The sequence below is a fragment of the Dryobates pubescens genome, chromosome 7, assembly GCF_014839835.1.
Source record: "Dryobates pubescens isolate bDryPub1 chromosome 7, bDryPub1.pri, whole genome shotgun sequence".
NCBI lineage: Eukaryota > Metazoa > Chordata > Aves > Piciformes > Picidae > Dryobates > Dryobates pubescens.
The window spans coordinates 44845501-44866842 of NC_071618.1; the positions used below are offsets into that span (position 1 = coordinate 44845501).

General features: G+C 48.1%; 1 protein-coding gene across 1 annotated transcript in view; it reads right to left on the reverse strand.

The window, feature by feature from the left end:
- The window catches only part of ATP7B (ATPase copper transporting beta), a 29636-nt gene extending 8599 nt beyond the window's left edge, over positions 1–21037 (reverse strand). The window contains exons 1-13 of the mRNA XM_054163134.1: positions 19810–21037; positions 17789–18025; positions 16130–16293; positions 14142–14303; positions 11262–11338; positions 10083–10257; positions 9318–9551; positions 9038–9129; positions 8799–8926; positions 6177–6331; positions 5121–5255; positions 4234–4428; positions 2132–2314 (exon numbers count right to left, since the gene is read on the reverse strand). Coding sequence (XP_054019109.1) covers positions 2132–2314; positions 4234–4428; positions 5121–5255; positions 6177–6331; positions 8799–8926; positions 9038–9129; positions 9318–9551; positions 10083–10257; positions 11262–11338; positions 14142–14303; positions 16130–16293; positions 17789–18025; positions 19810–20989 — 3117 coding nt within the window. The 5' untranslated portion in view covers positions 20990–21037. The remainder of the gene's footprint in view (positions 1–2131; positions 2315–4233; positions 4429–5120; positions 5256–6176; positions 6332–8798; positions 8927–9037; positions 9130–9317; positions 9552–10082; positions 10258–11261; positions 11339–14141; positions 14304–16129; positions 16294–17788; positions 18026–19809) is intronic.
- Positions 21038–21342: the final 305 nt, after the last annotated feature.

A 21342-nucleotide genomic window follows, 5' to 3' on the forward strand; every position in this document is an offset into this window, starting at 1 on the left:
TAACCAGGAATGACCAACTGGAAAGCAACATGGAGCAGCAGGAGCACAGAACTAAACCCAAGGGTTCTATGGATGTGCTGTTCTTTAGACCTCTAGAAAGGGGCATCCACACAGGTCACATCCTGGTCTTGGGCCTAGCACCAGCAAACCATAAAGGAGAGCTTTTCCTGGGAGGACAAAGGAGGTGGTTCATGACCCCAGTTCAAGGCTAGGAACTGCAGAGAAATACTGTAACAATAAGCCACACAGCTCCTGAAGAGAGGCAAGCTCTAATAAACCTCACAGACAGCTGGCCTGGGGGGGGTCAAGCCTTTGATGTATATGTAAAAGTAGAGTGAAAAACCATATTTAATTCATGAATTGTTCCATCCAGAGGATAAGGAAACTGAACCTGCCTGGGGAGCTAGAGAGAGAGGCCAGTGAGAGATGAGAAAAGAGATTACCAGGACCCCATGAGGTAAAAAGAGTGGAGAAAATATTGACTGATAAACAAGTTATGATGGGTTGTGTTTGGAAGCTGGGATTACAGGTACCTTTCAGTGACCTCCTTACAACACATGGAGGGTAAGGCAGGCAGTAAGAAAGTCAGAAGACAGTACAGCACTGCAGCTCTCATAATCCATGAGCCAGCAGTAACTGGTGGATGGAATAACTACAGAAGTGTCAGGGGATTAAGACAGACCTGAAAACAGAAGATGTGAACATCAAGAGAGGCAGCTCAGACATTACTCACACTCTCTTCTTCCTTCTGAATTTATATGTTAACTTCTAAATTTCACCACTGGATGGTCTATCACTGCTAAGTTTCATAGAATCACAGAATCATAGAATCAGAAAGGTTGGAAAAGACCTCAGAGATCATCAAGTCCAACCTGTCACCCAACACCTCAGGACTAACTAAACCATGGCTTCAAGTGCCACATCCAGTCCCCTCTTGAACACCTCCAGGGATGGGGACTCCACCACCTCCCTGGGCAGCACATCCCAATGGCCAATCTCTCTTGCTGGGAAGAACTTTCTCCTCACCTCCAGCCTGAACTTCCCCTGGCACAGCTTGAGACTGTGTCCTCTTGTTCTGGTGCTGGTTGCCTGGAAGAGACCAACCCCCACCTGGCTACAACCTCCCTTCAGGGAGTTGCAGAGAGCAAGAAGGTCTCCCCTGAGCCTCCTCTTCTGCAGGCTAAGCAACCCCAGCTCCCTCAGCCTCTCCTCACAGGGCTGTGTCCCAGACCCCTCCCCACCTTTGTTGCCCTTCTCTGGACACCTTCCAGCATCTCAACATCTTTCCTAACCTGAGGGGCCCAGAACTGGACACAGGACTCAAGGTGTGGCCTGAGCAGTGCTGAGCACAGGGCACAATGACCTCCCTGCTCCTGCTGGCCACACTGTTCCTGATGCAGGCCAGTTTGATATAGTCTGGACAATTAATTTTTCTGTAAACCAACTGGTGTGTTGTTTTAGCAGAAAGAATCCCTATTTCAGTAACTATTTGTGCTTTCATTCCTCCTGAAACATTTGGGGAACACATCAATGACCTTTTGCAAAACTGGCTAAGGTTGGAGTAATCTGTTCCTTCATTTGTGAAGCTCACAAGGGTCACGGTTTAAGATTCAAGGGTTTCAAGCTTTTTGCCTAGTCTATTCAGACAAGCAAATGACCAATAGAGATGGCAGCAGTCAGGTCACATGAAGTGTCATTACACACATCTGCTTCACAGTGCTATTTAAGCACAGGCATTCTTCCTGCATGCTCTCCACAATCTTTATTTTCCCAGTAGCTCAGGAAAAACCTTTGTAAGATCTTGCTTGAGCACTCCACAGCATTACCAGAAAAGCAAAGCTTTGAAAATGCCTTCTGCTGTTGTCCAGACTAAGATCCCTGGAGGTGTTTAAGCCCAGGCTGGATGAGGCTCTGGCCAGCCTGATCTAGTGTGGGGTGTCCCTGCCCATGGCAGGGGGGTTGGAACTAGCTGATCCTTGTGGTCCCTTCCAACCCTGACTGATACTATGATGATACTATGCTTTTCAGCCTGTTACTTTTCAGGCAAGCCTGAACCTCTGGAACATTTATACAGCATTGAGGCATTTGTACAGATGCCTTCAGGCTCAGATGAAACAGGAGGGCTAAGTACCTCTTTGCAATACTTAGTGACTGCCAGACCTAAAGGATGCTCGCTGCTGGCTTCCGCTGTGCCGACCACCGCCAGTACCTTCTTCAGAGAGAGCACCTCTGTGTCTCCCAGCAGAAGCACCCTCATGACTTTAGGAATGCCACAGGTAATGGTCCCAGTTTTATCAAACATGACAGTCTTGATCTGCAAGAAATAAACCAGAGTTACTGCCTAAGCCCTGCAAGCATGGGACTGCTCGTGTGCTTGAGGCGCCTTTGTGAGCTGCAAGTAGAGCAGATGAGTGATTGCGAGGAGAGCTGGAGTGTAGAGCCTGGAGAACATGGCCAGGAATCTCTGTAGCTTCATTTTGTTCATGATTTAATTGTTGTTTGTCCTCCAAGGAGGCTTAGTTGCTGTTTTCCTCTGCATTATACAGCATGTTCCTGGGTGGTGGAGTCACCATCCCTGGAGGTGGTCCAGAAACCTGTGGCCCTGGCACTTTGGGACATGGTTGTGTTGGGTCGATGGTTGGACTCGGTGATCTTAGAGGTCTCTTCCAACCCAAACAATCCTGTGACAGGCAAGACTTTAACAGCAAGTTGATTTTATCCACACCAAGACAGAATAAACCTGCAAAACTAGGAGCTCATGCATGGAGTTGAACTAGCTGTACAGCAGCTCTTCTCATGCTGTCATATTAATTCCCCATGCAGTGATTTGTCTGAAGCCACAACATGGTCCTGTACCTGTATCAGGATCTCAGATAACAGAGGCATTGAAGGACTTGCACTGTGTGCATATATACATTCACATCCAGGATTCATGTAACAGCACCTGCAACACTTTTCCCACAAGGTATGATGCAAAGAGGGTTCTTAAGAGTGCTATTCTAAACCCTTAACAATGCTACTGAGAAAAGAGGACTTGAGAGGTTATTTGGTAATAGAGGAGATGGGTACAAGAACCTGCAACAAGTTCCAGAACCAACAACCTGACCTCATGCTAGCCTCATGCTGCTCACTGAATTCAGCAATCACTTGTTAGCCAGCCCAACAGGTCCTGAGGGAACTGACACAGCCACGCATACACTGAAAGCCAAAGGTAAAGTCAGTTCTAATCCTGAAGATAACCACAGCACAAAGAAACACAGAAACAAAAGCAGTCCAAGGAGGCACTATTTCTATTCCCAGCTACCCCATCCTACCAACCCTGCAGAATCCCACAGGCCACCTCATTTTCCAAGCCTTGACCCTATCCTCACCTAGATTGGAATGGTAAAAAGTCCTTACACCAATTAGCAGACATTTGCTGGTGGCTGTGTGTGTGTGTGTGGTTTGCTTGTTTGGGTTTGGGGGGTTTTGTTTGCTTGGGTTTTTTGTGGGCTTTTGGGGTTTTTCTGCAGAGGCTTGGAAAAATTTCTGGTTTATGCTTTATAATGTCCAGTAAGAACAAGACTTATCAGTCTGATTAACTTAACTGTTGCCATGCTTTTTCACTTAAAATGTTCAGTGTATGTCTAATCCAGTGCATTATAGCACAGTTTATACTCCTGCTCTTTTCATCAGCTGTGGACATGTCAAGTCTCAGTATCACAGTGTCACTAAGGTTGGAAGAGACCTCGAGGATCATCGAGTCCAACCTGTCTCCACAGACCTCATGACTTCCTCCTTCAATCTCATCCTCTGCTTTTCATCACTTCTCTCTCTTTGCAGGGCTTTTTCTGTCTCACTTCCATCTTTTCTATACAGTAGAACAACCTCAATCATTCTGGTTTTCCCCAGCTGTAAATGTTATCTCTTAAGCTACTGGTCATGAACAACACACATTTCCCAACAGCCCTCTGAGGAAAGGAGGTAAAGAGAGTGCAGAAGTCAGAAACCTGTGAGAATGATTAGCAGCCTCACTGGCATGAGATTGCAGGAACTGCTGGCTGTCAACACTTTGCTGGGAGTGCTTTGAAGCAAGGTCACATCTGTCTTCTTCACATCAATGAGCATCAACCAACAGACATGAAACCAAAACGTTCTGCAGTGTTTCTCTTGGGCTGCAGAACTTCCCTGGGAAATTACACTCCATGCAGCAAGAGCCAGGTGAGCTACAACAGTGCAGAAGGTGCTACTAACCTTGTGTGCCATTTCCAGGGGTTTTCCACCTTTGATGAGGATGCCATTCTGTGCAGCAACTCCTGTGCCCACCATGACAGCTGTAGGGGTAGCCAAGCCTAGAGAACAGGGGCATGCAATGCTCAGCACAGTGATGGAGGTCTGAAATGCAAACCTCAGTATCAGCTCAGCCTTCGAAACATGCTTGTTCTGATTCTGCAAACAGAGGGAAGGGGGAAGGGAATAAAAGCTATATGAGTGCTGACAGAAAATAGCACAGATGCACAATCATAGCCCACATTTATCTGGAAACCTGCAGTACACAAAGCAATCTGTTCTTGTTACTGCAGCCACAGAGAAAGGTTGATGTTATGAAGTGTTTGTGGCAGTGGATTTTTTGCTGCTGAAGCACACACACACACCTGAGACTGCTCTCATGCTCCTGGATGACAAAATAACTTGTTGGCATTTCCTCTACAGCTTAGGGCCTTATTTCCAGGTGCACAGATCCCCACAGCTGCTGAGCATAGCAGATACATATCCTAAAGATAACAGAAGGTCATCTTCTTTCTACAGCCAAAACCACTATCTGCCACCAGGAACAAGGAAAGCCAGATAAAAACCTCAGGCATGATAGGAGTGTCTCAGCTTCTTGAAATGCAGCTACAGATCATGTTGATACTGCCAATAATTCCAGTTTGTAGGAAGCCTGCAGAAGTAGGACCCAAATGCAAAGGTCTATTTGTATTTGCTGATAGATTTTAATTAGTGCAGATATCTGCTCTATGCAGAGGCATCACATCACACAAAAGTATTCACCAGCTTGCAAACCCTACACACAAAAGGTATGCTCATTACACTGGAAGATCTTCCAGCACCAAAATCCAGCTCTGTGTGAAATTACTTACAGGAAAATATTTCTGAATAACATCAAAGTTGATGAACCCAATTGTGATCCATGCTAGCAGTGTCACTGTGGAAATGATGATGATAAATGGAACAAAATATCCACTGAACCTATCTGCCAGCTGCTGGATGGGTGCCTATAAAAAACAAACAAACAAACCAACCTAGATGTTTGGATGTTTATGGCCAAAACAAAGGGTTGGAGGGTTGGTGGCCACTGGCCAGATAGAACAGAATAGAATTAACCAGGTTGGAAAAGAATTCAAGATCATTGAGCCCAACACCATGGCACCAAGCACCCCATCCAGGCTCTTCCTAAACACCTCCAGGGATGGGGACTCCACCACCTCCCTGGGCAGCACATTCCAATGGCCAATCTCTCTGTCTGGGAAGAATTTCTTCCTAACATCCAGCCTAAACCTCCCCTGGCACAGCTTGAGACTGTGTCCTCTTGTTCTGGTGATGGGTGCCTGGGAGAAGAGACCATCCCCCACCTGGCTACAGCCTCCCTTCAGGGAGTTGGACAGAGCAAGAAGGTTTCCCCTGAGCCTCCTCTTCTGCAGGCTAAGCAACCCCAGCTCCCTCAGCCTCTCCTCACAGGGCTGTGCTCCAGACCCCTCCCCAGCTTTGTTGCCCTTCTCTGGACACGTTGAAGAGTCTCAATGTCCTTCTTAAACTGAGGGGCCCAGAACTGGACACAAGACTCAAGGTGTGGCCTAACCAGTGCTGAGCACAGGGCACAATGACTTCCCTGCTCCTGCTGGCTACACTGTTCCTGATGCAGGCCAGGATGCCATTGGCCTTCTTGGCCACACTGCTGGCTCATGTTCAGCCTACTCTCAACCAGCACCCCCAGGTCCCTTTCTGCCTGGCTGCTCTCAGCCACTCTGACCCCAGCCAAATAAACATGCAGAGTTCATGAAAATACCTACTGGTCTTTATGAGATCCTACTCTGAAGTCTGAACAGCCACACAGTTTGCAGATACATCAAAATCCTGACACTTTTTCTCATTTCACCAGAATCACTGAACAAGGTTTTCTTTCCAGCTATTTCTACCTTTGACATTTGTGCTTCTTCCACCAGCTTCACAATTTGTGCCAGAGTGGTATCGTTGCCAACATGAGTTGCATTAACAAGGACTGATCCATGTGCATTTATAGAGCCAGCAATCACTGTGCTCCCAGGCTTCTTTGTGACTGGCATAGCTTCTCCTGGAAAGAAAAAGCACAAAGAAATGAGCCAACACCCACAGTGAGCACAGCCATTAGCACACAGCCCACTGTAAGCTGGCAAAGTCAGTGTGTCAAGCCATAATGACCATAAATCAGCTATTGTATACCTCTGTCTAGTGAAGGAGTGTAAGTGGTGTCATACTTCTATTAACCTTCTATTCAGGTTTAGTTTCAAAGCAAATGCCATTGCCTTGGTCCTAGCTCTCCAATATGACATCCCTCCAGAGGGCCAGGAACAAACTGGTTGGAAAAAGATGTCCTCTTTCAAGACAGACTGCTCTCACAAGCAAGACCCTCCAACACAGACAGGAGGGAAAGTAGCATGGAAATGCCCTGGGTTGAGACAAGGAGTTTCATAGTATCATGGTATCAGTCAGGGTTGGAAGGGACCACAAGGATCATCTAGCTCCAACCCCCCTGCCATGGGCAGGGACACCCCACAATAGATCAGCCTGGCCAGAGCCTCAGCCAGCCTGGGCTTAAACACCTCCAGGGATGGGGCCCCAACCACCTCCCTGGACAACCCATTCCAGGGCTTCCCCACTCTCATGGGGAAGAAGAGTTTAATGGAAACAACACAATGTGCAGGTACCTTAGCCTGGTTCACAGAAAAGAACAGCAAAAGCAGAAGCAGCTGCAGAGCCAGCAAGAAAATAATACCCCCAGCCCAAGCCCACAGCCAGCCCAGAGCAAAATACCAACCCCCCCAAAACCAGAAACAGTAGCTGGAAACTGGAAGCCTCTCAGGTTACAATCCAAACTACAAGCCCCATGAAGCTTTGCTCCAGACAGCACTTTAGCTTTAAGGCTGGCCTGACCTCAGCATGGTTTTGAATGCTCCTTCAGTTGGCTAAACCCATGACAAAGGAACTTCAGGGAATGTCTCTGATGGACACTTTGCAGGCAGAGGGGAGTTTGAGCAATCTGTCTGTATTTCCACCACCCTCAGTTTCCAAAGACTAGAAAAGCTGTGTCTGTGACAAAGCTCCTGTTCTCACACTGCCCACACTATTCTTGATCCAGGCCAGGATGCCATTGGCCTTCTTGGCCACCTGGGCACACTGCTTGGCCACCTGGCCTACTCTCAAGCAGCATCCCCAGATCCCTTTCTGTCTGGCTGCTCTCCAGCCACTCTGCCCCCAGCCTGTAGCACTGCCTGGGGTTGCTGTGGCCAATGTGCAGAACCTGGCACTTGGATGTGTTCAATCTCCTGCCCTTGGACTCTGCCCATCTGTCCAGCCTGTCCAGGTCCCTCTGCAGAGCTCTCCTACCCTCTAACAGATCAACTCCTGCCCCCAGCTTGGTGTCATCTGCAAATTTACTGCTGATGGACTCAGTCCCCTCATCCAGATCATCAATGAAGATATTGAACAGGATGGGGCCCAGCACTGATCCCTGGGGGACAGCACTAGTGCCTGGCTGCCAGCTGGCTGTGGTGTATTTCCACCACCCTCAGTGTTCAAAGACTAGAGAAGCTGTGTCTGTGACAAAGCTCCTGTTCTCACACAGCCTCTCTATGCATACTTACTGTACAAACCAGTATTATCTGGGGTTTAGTATTTAAGGTTAGTGACAGTGAGAGGTTCTCTTAATTAGGAGTGTACCTCTTCCCCGAGCAAAGCAAACACGTAACTAAAACAAGTAAGCCAAAGCCAAGGCAAAGGTTTTCCTATCCTTTACCTTGGCTATTGAAATTGCAGAATGCAGTAAATACAGCATGAAATTAAAATTCCAGAAGCTCTGAAAAAGCCCCATGACCCTTAATGAGCAACAGATTGTGAGGCTTTCATTCCCCCTTGCTCACTGGGAGATCCCTGTCAGAAGCCCTGTTCAGTGTCCCTGTATAGACAGCCCAACATCTCAGCAGTGTTTCCACATCAGCCTTAGAAGTCACTTCTGAGAAGGTACCATGTCTGCAAACACATTCCAGAGGAAAGCCCCAGCAAATCTCTGCCACAATGACAGTCTCAAGCTGGGCCAGGGGAAGATCAGGCTGGAGGTGAGAAGAAAGTCCTTCACAAAGAGAGTTGTTAGCCATTGGGATGTGCTGCCCAGGGAGGTGGTGGAGTCACCGTCCCTGGAGGTGTTCAAGAGGGGATTGGATGTGGCACTTGGTGCCATGGTTCAGTTACTCATGAGGTGTTGGGTGATAGGTTGGACTTGATGATCTCCGGTCTTTTCCAACCTCATTGATTCTCTGACTCTATTGTTTAGACTCTTACCTATCAATACATTGGTAGAAGTGACCAAACTGGGAGGAAATTCCTCTGTTTTTTAGGGGTCTGCAGCCCTGAGATTCAGGTTCAAGCCCACAAAGGTTAGGCACAGCAGTCATTCAGGTGGACATTTATTCAGACAGCAGCTTTTGGGGTGGGTCTGCATTCTGTTCTCATAGGGAAGAATTGCAGGAGATTTCAGTTCTTTGCCGAAGTGTAAGGGAGCTTACCAGTAATCAGAGACTCATCTGCCATGGAACTGCCTTCGATAACCTTTCCATCGACCGGAAACTTTCCACCAGGAACAACCTTCACAATATCACCCCTTTGAACCAGTTCAACAGCTACTTGCTCCTCCCTGCAAAAGACAGGATTTCATGCTGCTGGCTTCAGAAGATTCATAATGCTTTCACTTTAACTGCTCCAAACCCAATTTATGCACCAAGGCAGGCTGATCATAAATATCTACCTGATGACGGAGTGGTCAGGTCCAAGTGTCACCACTGTGGCTTCTGTGGCTTGAAGAGATATAAGTTTAGCGAGAGCTTCTGAGGTCTTACTCTAAGAAACAGAGAGGAATGGTTAAGATATGTTAAGAAATATAGATGCTGGTTAGTAGTTAACACAATGAACTCTAAGTGACCTTGTCTAGTACAGCTGCATCAGAAACATCTGGCTCAAAATTCCTCAGAAGAGTTTTCTTCTTCTGTCACCACAAATACACAAGAATTAGTGTGAAGAGGAGTTACCTTTGCTATGTGCTCCAGCCATCTCCCAAGGGCAATGAACACAAACAGCATTGGAGGAGTGTCAAAGAAGGTGACAGGGCTCTTCTCTGCCTTTTCAATTATTGCCACCAGCAGGATGACACAGGAGTACAGGTAGGCAATCGTTGTGGCTAGCACGATGAGCACGTCCATGTTGGCTGTCCTGTGCCTCAGGGATTTGTAAGCTTGCACGTAGAAATACCATCCCCCGAGAAACTGTTGGTGTGAGCAGGGACAGCCTCATGTGAAGACCACAGCAGTAAAAGCAGAGAGTACAGAACATTCCTGGAGCAGAACTATAAACATGCAGCATGCAGGGGAAGGTATTGCTGCCCCATGCCATGTTTTAATTGATGCAGCTGGTGCAGAGTGGTCCCTTGGGAGGCCGCCTCCATTGTCAGCCTCCCACTTGTCCTTCCTGGTTCTTGAAACATCTCTGCCAGCTAAACACCATCTTTTGTTCCTCAAAAATGCAAAATAAACAAGGCTGAAGGGATTCACCCACAGCTATCCAATTAGTTTGCAGCTGATGAAGTGTTTCTTCCTTTTGACAGTGCCTTCCCCACCCGGAAAGTTATCTGATGCAGCTCAGGCAGGATGGAACGGAGAGCTTGCATGCATGGGTGGCACAGACCAGGGAGAATGCCCAACCCACAAAGCCTTTCCATCCTCTGGTCTTTACCACATCTGGTTATACACAGGAGAAATGAACAGAGAGCAAACCCCCAGCAAGCACTGTGAACATACCTGAACGAAAGTGCAGAGGACAAAGAAGAGAAGATTCAAAACAGACAAGCCGGGGATGAGGTTCCGCTCCAGCACCAGAGCCCCGTGCTGCTCACCATCAGGAATTAGCATATAAACCATCAGGATTAGGACAGGGATACCAAACAGTAGGCTGCACAAGAAAGATTTCCTCCACCTGCAAAGTAGAAACTGTAAATCTCTGATTGCTGTACACCCTGCAGAGCCCAGGCAGGTATTTGCACACCTGTACAAGTGCTTGCAAGCAGAGCTTGGGGTACTAGCAGTGTACTGACACACAGCTTTGAGACATTTGGGGAAGTTTCAATGTCTTACACATGGTTAACTACATAGACTTCTACCAGTTAAAATCTGGGAATAATAAAACAAAGAGAACAGACTAGAATTAACCAGCTTGGAAAAGACCTTTGAGATCATCGACTCCAACTTATCACCCAGCACCACCTAACCAACTAAACCATGGCACCAAGTGCCTCAGCCAGGCTCTTCCTAAACACCTCCAGGGATGGGGACTCCACCACCTCCCTGGGCAGCACATCCCCATGGCCAGTCTCTCTTGCTGGAAAGAACTTTCTCTTCACCTCAAGCCTAGACCTTCCCTGGCACAGCTTGAGACTGTGTCCTCTTGTTCTGGTGCTGGGTGCCTGCCTGGGAGAAGAGCCCAAGCCCCACCTGGCTACAACCTCCCTTCAGGGAGTTGTAGAGAGCAAGAAGGTCTCCCCTGAGCCTCCTCTTCTCCAGGCTAAGCAACCCCAGCTCCCTCAGCCTCTCCGCCCAGGGCTGTGCTCCAGACCCCTCCCCAGCTTTCTTGCCCTTCTCTGGACACGTTGAAGAGTCTCAATGTCCTTCTTAAACTGAGAGGCCCAGAACTGGACACAGGACTCAAGGTGTGGCCTGAGCAGTGCTGAGCACAGGGCAGAATGACCTCCCTGCTCCTGCTGGAGACACTGTTCCTGATGCAGGCCAGGATGCCATTGGCCTTCTTGGCCACCTGGGCACACTGCAGGCCCATGTTCAGCCTACTCTCAACCAGTACCCCTAAATGGCAAACTGAAAAATGAAATACACCAAATTAACTGGGAAGAGTGGGGTGGATGGGGTGTGAGGTACAAGAGGTGATCTATACATGGTCATTAGTGAGAGACAAAGGTAAATACTTACTGCTGTATTTCCTTTTTATGATCCAGGTTATGTGCATTTGGGACTCTTCTAGCCACAGAAGCATGAAAGCCAATTTCCTTTGCATTGGAAGGGGAGGGAAGATGAGTCAGCTGTGATTAAAATAAGCATAATGCATACAGCAGCCTTGAATGATGCTGCCTTCAGAAGACATGGCAGGAAAGGACACCCTTCCATATTTCATAAATGCCAGCTTCTTAGCTATTTTTAGATCCTGCCAACATGAGAGGGTGTTTCAGACAGTACCAAAAGGCAAGCTGCAAAGGCCTTTGGCTACCTACCCATGGACACAGTGTACACATGCAACACGTGTCCCGGGTTTCTTACGCACGAGAAGCTTCCACTGGCAGCTCAAGTTCTGCTGCCCTCCTCCTCAGGGGCATCACAGAATGTTAGGGGTTGGAGGGGCCCTTTAGAGATCATCAAGTCCAACCTATCACCCAACACCATCTAATCAACTAAACCATGGCACCAAGCACCCCATCCAGACTCCTCCTCAACACCTCCAGGGATGGTGACTCCACCACCTCCCTGGGCAGCACATCCCAGTGGCCAATCTCTCTTGCTGAGAAGAACTTTCTCCTCACCTCCAGCCTAAACCTCCCCTGGCACAGCTTGAGACTGTGTCCTCTTGTTCTGGTGCTGGTTGCCTGGGAGAAGAGACCAACCCCCACCTGCCCACAACCACCCTTCAGGGAGTTGTAGAGAGCAAGAAGGTCTCCCCTGAGCCTCCTCTTCTGCAGGCTAAGCAACCCCAGCTCCCTCAGCCTCTCCTCACAGGGCTGTGCTCCAGACCCCTCCCCAGCTTTGTTTTGCCTGCAGCCTGGCTGTAACAATGGTATATCTTATCTGTGTGGTTATTGGTAAGCCAGGGGGTTTTCCCTTTAGTGGCTGTGTCACCAGCTCTTTCAGTTTAAACAAGTTCCTCCCCGAACTGGTGTGGGCACAAATGGCAGTGACTGGAGAGATGTGTGATACCTCTGCTACGAGCTGCTGCAAAACTTCTTTTACAGCCTCTTTCCCTGGCAAGACAAAGCAGTGTTTTTTGTCCTGAAGTATCAACACTTCACTGAAATGACTGGAAACCAGAGACACATGATCCTACACACAGAACTGTAAGGAATGAATAGATGACACTTTTACCAGCCAGAGATTAAAAAGGGGTTATTCCTGTCGGTTTTAGGGTGAGCTTCTAGAGCAATAACCTGGGAAACTACTCATTGCTGCCTGTACAGCAGCTTCACCACAAGAGCACAGAAATACATGGCAATCACTATGTCTGGTGGGGAGACATGACCCCCCAGCTCATCTGGAGAAACTGCCCCCCAGAATAAAATTGCCAGGCTAGCTCAGTAGGTCTTGGAAGCAAATGGAGCAGTATCTACAAGCAAACTACAACCTAGACAAGTGAAATGCACTGAATATGTACACAGTATGCAATATATGCACAATATATAGATGTATTTATATTTATGTATGATGTATTTATAAACAACACAGAAGCTCTTCAGAAGCCCCCTGGATGGACCTAGGGAACCTCTTCACCTCCTCCTCCCGCTCTCCTTCCAGTTACCTCACACAGTAGTCAAAACAGGGATACCCCTGGCAAGGCCATGGAAGAGAGAGAGAGGAAAGTTGAAAGCAGAAGAAACAGAAGAAGAAAAGAGTGAAAGAACTGTACCCCCAGGTCCCTTTCTGTCTGGCTGCTCTCCAGCCACTGTCCCCGGCCTGTAGCTCTGCATGGGGTTGTTGTGGCCAGTGTGCAGAACCTGGCACTTGGATGTGTTCAATCTCCTGCCCTTGGACTCTGCCCATCTGCCCAGCCTGGCAAGACCCCTCTGCAGAGCTCTCCTACCCTCTCTAAAGAGATCAACTCCTGCCCCCAGCTTGGTCTCATCTGCAAACTTACTGCTGATGGACTCAATCCCCTCATCCAGATCATCAATAAAGATATTAAAGAGCATGGGGCCCTGGGGGACACCACTGGTGCCTGGCTGCCAGCTGGCTGTGGCACCATTCACCACCACTCTCTGGGCTCAGCCTTCAGCCAGTTCCTAACCCAGCTCAGAGTGCTGCTGTCCAAGCCAGGGGCTGACAGCTTGGCCAGCAGTTTGCTGTGGGGGACAGTGTCAAAGGCCTTGCTGAAGTCCAGGCAGACTACATCCACAGCCTGCCCCACATCCACCAGGCAGTCACCTGGGCACAGAAGAAGATCAGGTTGGCCAGGCAGGACCTTCCCTTCCTGAATCCATGCTGGCTGGGCCTGATCCCTTGGCCATCCTGTAAGTGCTGTGTGATTGCACTCATTGGCCATTGGGATGTGCTGCCCAGGGAGGTGGTGGAGTCCCCATCCCTGGAGGTGTTTAGAAGGAGCCTGGATGAGGCACTTGGTGCTATGGTTTAGTTGATTAGATGGTGTTGGGTGATAGGTTGGACTTGATGATCTCAAAGTTCTTTTCCAACCTGGTTAATTCTATTCTATTCTATTCTATTCTATTCTATTCTATTCTATTCTATTCTATTCTATTCCATTCCATTCCATTCCATTCCATTCCATTCCATTCCATTCCATTCCATTCCATTCTGTTTATGCCTCTGCTCTGTGTCCCATTAGCAATCCAATGAATTATATAGACCTTATCATTATTTTCCTTTTGTACCCAGTGGTAACTTATTTCCAGCCTTTGCAGTCAGGGGCCAGGCTCAGGCTCCCCCCTCACAGTGTAACACTACGTCATCTGCAAAAGGCACAGAGGACTCTCAAATCCCAGCAGCTGTATTTCCAGTTTAAATTCACCTTGTAAGTGTTCACACATAAAAAACTGTCATTGTTCATACAGAAAAAAACTTTCTAGATCCTACCTCAATGACCTTTATAATGTCTCGAGGCCCAGTAAGCTCAGGATCGAAGTGGATGTGAGCCTTGCAAGTAGCAAGCGCGACGGAGGCGTAGGATATGCCGTTTGTTCTCATGAGCCTGGACTCAATGTTGTGAACACAAGAAGCACAAGTCATGCCTGTAATCTAAAACAACAGACAAACTGAGGCACAGTGAGCAGTCCCCCACACCCCCCCAGGACTCATGGATGAATGTGAGACAAGGCTTCCCCATGTAACAAAGATAGCAGTGGCTGTTCAAGCTCTGCTGGTACCGACCTAAGGCCTAAGCAGGAAGCTTTTACAGAGCTGGCTTGCATGAAACAAAGAGAGAACAGAACCATCCACTTCTACTGCAAAATTCTGCAAGTGACAGTTACAGTCACAGGCTCACAGGATGTTAGGGGTTGGAAGGGACCTCTGGAGATCATCGAGACCAATCCCCCCTGCCAGAGGAAGACAATATCACCATATAATCCAGTGCAGGTCACACAGGAATGCATCCAGACAGGGCTGGAAAGTCTCCAGGGAAGGAGACTCCACAACCTCTCTGGGCAGCCTGCTCCAGTGGTGCCACATACTGATTCCTTAGCTCCAGTATAGTTGTTGGCCATGGGAATGTGCTGCCCAGGGAGGTGGTGGAGTCCCCATCCCTGGAGGTGTTCAAGAGGGGATTGGACATGGCACTTGAAGCCATGGTTTAGTTAGTCCTGAGGTGCTGGGTGAGAGGTTGGACTTGATGATCTGTGAGGTCTGTTCCAACCTTATTGATTCTATGATTCCATGACCCTTACAGTAAAGAAGTTCCTCCTCATGTTGAGGTGGAACCTCCCGTGCTGTAGCTTCTATCCACTGCCCCCTGTCCTATCACAGGGTGCAGCTGAGCACAGCCTGTCCCTGTCCCTTCCCTCTTGACACCCAGACCTCAGATATTTATAAACATTTATTAAGTCCCCTCTCAGTCTTCTCTTCTCCAGACTGAAAGCCCCAGGGCTCTCAGCCTCCCTTCATAAGGCACATGCTCCAGTCTCTTAATCATCCTTGTAGCCCTCTGCTGGACTCTCTCAAGCGGATCCCTGTCCCTCCTGGACTGGGGAACCCAAAACTGGATGCAGTACTCCAGGTGAGGTCTCACTAGGGCAGAGTAGAGGGGGAGGAGAGCCTCCCTGGATCTGCTGGACACACTCTTTCTTAACACACCCCAGGATCCCATTGGCCTTCTTGGCCACCAGGGCACATTGCTGCCCCATGGATAACTTGTTATCCACCAGGACTCCCAGGTCCTTCATGGGGCTGCTCTCCATCAGATCACCTCCCAACAGCTATATATTTGGATAGCAGCACTTGTACATTGTATTAAGTGCAAGAGTCTAGCTGATGGAGCTCTAACAGCAGCCACATTCACTTTGCCAGTCAAACTCTGCATGTGTCACTTCATCTTGCTTACTCAGAATTCACTTGTGGCTTCAGTAAGGTGTGCTCCTGCTTCCTGTTCTGTGAGCACAACTGCAAACTGCTGTTCCCTGTCTTGCAGCAGGCATGTATCAGAGAATAACAGCAGACTTTTGAACAACCTGTCCCTCACATAACAACCTACTAATTTTCCCCAGAGTTCTCAGACCCCTATACAACCCCTAGGCATTACCAACACTTATCTGGTGTTCTATCTACTCTCAGTTGCTCAGAGCCTGTGCTGTGGACTGAAGCACCTGCACAGAAACGTCCTGTTTCATTGCTCCTTGCCAGGGACAGTCTAGTCTGTACCCACAACTATCCCTTTTTATTTCAGCACCTTTGTACAGACTCCACTAAGAGCAAACTGACTTTGTGTTTTCAGCAGTTAGAAAGCACCAAGTGCCACCCACCAGAACTGAAGAGACAACTCCTGAAGCAAAAGGCATTTGCAAGAAAATTATTCTTCCAGGTTTGGCTTTTCCAAAGCCAACAGAAAGTGTCAAACACACAGGACTTACAAGAAGCTCCACTTTTCCTTCTGCTTCTGCCTGATCCTCCATGACAGTAGCTTCAAACCCCAACTCGCAGATCAGCTGGGCTATGTCGGGAGGCTGTAGGAGCTCTGGCCTGTATTTTACCTCTGCTTTACCTGCCATCAGTGCTACCAACACTGAAACAATCCCTGCAGCAGCAAGAACAGGACAATGTTAGGTAACATAGCTCCTTTGAGGGGAGGAAATGTAAAATACTACAAGTGATTGCCAACAGGGGCTGCAACAACTTAGAAATGTGAAAGGCCTAACAATTTCTCTCTGTCTTCTTCCAGTGCTGTTCTGCACTCACAACAGCAAAGTTCTTACTGAGATCCAGCCACACCGTGGTTCCCTTCAGCACTGAGAGAAACCACAGGAGCTCCTCAGGGAAGGAGCTGTGTTTTGCTGTGAGATAATGAGACAAAAAGGATGCTCAGAAGCAATCTCATTGCTGCAAGCTCTACCCTGGGCTAGGTTTGGAAAGCCCTAAACAAACTTCACAGCACAAGGCTAGGCTTCCCTATTTTCTTAGGTTTCTCCTTTCCCCCCCCCTCCTTTCTATTAAAAAACAAATAAACCTGCAGAAATCTGCTGTTAGAATTGAAATGCAAACCAAAATCACAGGCAAAAAAATGATTAAGTACTAATGTGTAGGGGGTTTGAATTTGTTTAATCAAGGTTGTCAGACCCTCAGTGGGAGACGTGGGGGTGCAGGAATCAATAAGCAAAACCCTTCCAAGGCATGCCTACACAGATTGCATCAAATTCACCTTCTTGCTCTCTACAACTCCCTGAAGGGAGGTTGGAGCCAGGTGGGGGTTGGTCTCTTCTGCCAGGCAACCAGCACCAGAACAAGAGGACACACTCTCAAGCTGTGCCAAGAGGTTTAGGCTGGAGGTGAGGAAGAAGTCCTTCCCAGCAAGAGAGATTGGCCATTGGAATGTGCTGCCCAGGGAGGTGGTGGAGTCCCCATCCCTGGAGGTGTTTAGGAAGAGCCTGGATGGGGCCCTTGGTGCCACGGTTTAGTTGATTAGGTGGTGTTGGATGATAGGTTGGACTTGATGATCTCAAAGGTCTCAAAGGTCTTTGCCAACCTGGTTAATTCTATTCTACTCTATTCTATTCTACTCTACTCTATTCCATTCTATTCTAATATTACTGAGGCACTGTTCATCCATTCTATGCAACGAGAGAAAAGGCAGCTTCAGCCTGCAGACTTCTAACCTAATAAGCTTTGCTGTGCTTAAGCTACTATAATTACCCAGGCACTGGAGCCACCCATTTGTTCGTGCCTGCTCGTGCAAATGTGCCCTGAAGGGTCAGGTTTGTATCACAAGTGTGTCAGAGCTTTCCACAGCTTGGGAAGAGATGGATCACTCTGTAAAGCAGCAAGGCCCTGGCAGCTGAATGAGAAGCATTTCTTTGTTGTTTTCTTGAGCCCTATTTGCATTTTTTGTCACAACAACTTAACTGTCACAGTACAAATATGTCCACTGGGTTTGTCCACCAGTGCAACAGCATAAACAGTAATGTCATTACATGAGCACTAACAAAGCATTAAGTCCATTTAACCTCCAGATGCCTTCCACCTTTCTTATCCCACAGTCCCTTACAGACTCATTGCAGGATTCTTAGGTTTCTTACCATCTTCTTTCTGCAGATTCCTTTCAATGGTGGAAACACACGAGGCACAGGTCATGCCTGTGATTTGTAGGAAACACTTTGCAGCTGTTGCTCTGCTGTGCTGGTCTGGCCCATCGAGGTGAGGACTGTCTTGACGTGCATCTGAGGCACAGCCTTGGTGAGGAAGCTCTGGAGCTTGAGGCTGTGTGGCTGCCTTGGTGGCATCAGGCTGGTGCCCACATCCTCCAGTGGCAGTATCTTAAATTAACACACAGTAAACTGAACTGCTGACAGCACAATCAGACAAGGCACAACTAAAAGCCAGTCACATTTATCAGTCATGAGAAGTTTCTTACTTGTTTGAAAGTAGTAATCTTGGTCTCTTCATGGCAACAGTGCAGGTTGTTACACTCACTAGCACCACTTGCATGACCAGCTAACTTTACAGAACTGGATTCCCACTGGCAGATGCCAAATGACTCCTCTCTGCTTCAATGCCTGGACTTGACAGCTACATCCACTCAGTAAAGATATATTGGTATCTAGAGGATCCTTATCTACCACTGAGAATGTAATTTAGTCACAGCTATTCTGTCCTTGCCATCCATGCAGGACTCAGAGCACTCCACCTCAAGCAAGGTAAAGAGCAAGTTTCTCAAGAGCTTTCTCTTGACGGCGCAGGATTTATACTGCAAGGTCTGCAAAATGAGTAGTGGAAGGATTTGCACCCAGAAGGCCTTCACATATACAGGCCTGGTGTTCTTTACCAGGGACTCAGCAGCTCCAGCTGCATTCACAAACTACCTCTCTTGCACAGAGGCTTGTGTAAAAGCACAGCAGCTGCTGCTGAACAAGTCAAACACTGAGGCTCCCCCTCTCTTACACCGATGGGTTGGGAAGTCTCCCACCAACAGATTATAAATCAAACAAATCATAATTAAACACCACATGTGGGCTCTTCCTCACCTGCAGCAGTTCCACAGATTCAGAGGGATTAGACCCAGGAGAAAGCTAAAAGGATATGGTCTGCAAGAGGACACAGAGCACACAGTCTCAAGCTGTGCCAGGGGAGGTTCAGGATGGATGTTAGGAAGAAGTTCTTCCCAGCAAGAGAGATTGGCCATGGCAATGTGCTGCCCAGGGAGGTGGTGGAGTCACCATCCCTGGAGGTGTTTTGGAAGAGCCTGGATGAGGCACTTGGTGCCATGGCTTAGTTGATTAGATGGTGTTGGGTGATAGGTTGGACTCAATGATCTCAAAGGTCTTCTCCAACCTGGTCAATTCTATTCTGTTCTATTCTACTGTGATCAAACAAATTCACTGCATGTAAACCACATCTGTACCTCAAAGCCAATCTGTTGCATTGAAGCAGATAAATAGTGCTACAGTTTAGATTTGCTGGAGAGAAGATTGTGCTCCACAGCAACTTCTTCAACGCTGAGCACACGTACAGAATGCACCAACTGTGCTGCAGCTGAGATGCAGAAGCACCTGCTCCTACCAAAGAGTGCCTGTGCCTCGCCACTTACCTTGAATAAAGCAAGGCTTAGAAAAGTAGGGGTAGTGAAGATACTCAAGAAATAAAGCTCAGAGGATTAGGACACTAAAAAGATATTTTAGCTAGATAAAAAGCAGGTTTAAATGGAAGAGTTTTCATGAAGCTTGTGAGGTTTCCTGGTTTGGAACATCAATGAAAACATTTGGTTACACAGATCTACTTACAGCAGCCTGTGGGCACAAGAGGAAATCTGCCTCAGTGGGTAAGGGGATTGGATATTTGAAAGACCTTGCACCAACTTCCAAACCTTTTGCCTTCATAATGTAACCCAACTCTTCCACCCACCAGTGCAGTTATTAAGGGCTGAAATAAGGTAATTCACAGCTGAAATCCCTCCCTTGTTAAGTGAGGTCAGGTCAGGCCAGCCCCTTAGAAAAGGCAATGCCAATGTGATATTTTCAGAGTCTCTCTCCAGGAGAGTCTTTACACAGGCATTGCATGGCCCTGCTTGGCACATCGCTCACAGAAGAAACAATACTCTTACCTGTCAGCACAGAAGCATCAAACCCCATGTCTTCTATGGCAGCTCTTAACTCTTCTCCATTAGTAACAGCTGGATCATAATGTATGGTCCCAGCTCTGCCAGCTAGAGAAACTGCTACATGTTGCACTCCTTCTCTCTGTGACACGGCCCTTTCTATGGACTGGACACAAGAATTGCAGGTCATGCCATCAATCCTAATAATAGCCATGCGTGTCACGTCCTGTGGTGGCTCTCTGAAGAGACTGCACAGCAAAGCAGGAGATGGAGATGCTCCTTCATTTGCTTCTGAACCATTAAGGAGGCCTACTTTGAAACTGCCAGGTGGGAGGGCTTCAATGGCGTGCTGCAAAGCCGGCACGGTAACTGAACCCGGGCTGTACCGCACCACAGCACGCTTCTGCTCCAAAGACACCTCGATGCTTTGGATGCCAGGGAGAGCTGATATGTTTCCTTCAATGTTTTTGACACAGGACTTGCAGTGCATGCCTTCTATCTGTAGAGTCACCACAGCTGTGCTACTCATTTCAGGGACCAGTGGATCCAGCCCGTCACTCGCCAGGCTTGTTGGCGTGCCCTTGGGGCTTGCATTCTGCAAGCGCTCCAGATCGAGCTCGCCCAGCCTCAACGGAGCTGATTTGCTTTTAATGCTGCAGTCATAGCCCAGGCTACTAATGTGGCTCTTGAGGTCATCAGGCTGAATGATGTAAGGGTAGTAAGCAATAATGGCTTCCTGGCTACCAAGTGACACCTTGATCCTTGCCACACCGTGCAGCTTCCTGACCTTTCCTTCAATGCTGGTGACGCAGGACTGGCACGTCATGCCTTCCACTCGCAGCTTCACTACCGCTTCTTTCAAGCAGGACAAGCTTGCAGGGGCTGCTGTCAGCCTCTCTTCTGCTATGCTGGCATCAAAGCCCATATCCTGAATTTCCTGGCAAATCTGCTCAGGACTTATTTCCGACCTCAGATACTTTATTACAGCCTTGTTCTGTTCAAGGGAGACTTTAATACCCGCAATGCCCTTCACCTTGGAAATCTGGCCCTCCACTGACTGCACACATGACTGGCAAGTCATTCCCACAATGTTGACTGCCACAGTGTGTTCTTGGGAAGATGGAGAGGGCACAGTTTCAACGGTCTCCTCGTAGCCCATGTTGTCAAAAGCAAAGCTTTGTTTCATTGTAGGCTCCAGCTCGCAGTCAGGAGGAGAGTCGGTGCTGGGCAGAGGCTAAGGAGCAAGAAAGAAAAGTCAGCAGCAGCAGTACTCTGCACAGGCTCTCAAGTCAGCCTGTACTGCTGCAATGCTTCATAGCATCAACTGACACCTTGAATCCATCACCAATGAGCTATGCCCACGATGATGAATCAGGCTTCTGACACTTCTCTTGGGCAACTTAACAACAATTCACTAGGGATATAAAAGTGAAATTGTCTTAGCATTCCCACTCCAATCCAATCATTTAAAACCTGAGCTCTGCAGCCACGGGACACTTTCACCAGGCAGCCTGAACCCTGCCTCTTCAGAGTTCACTG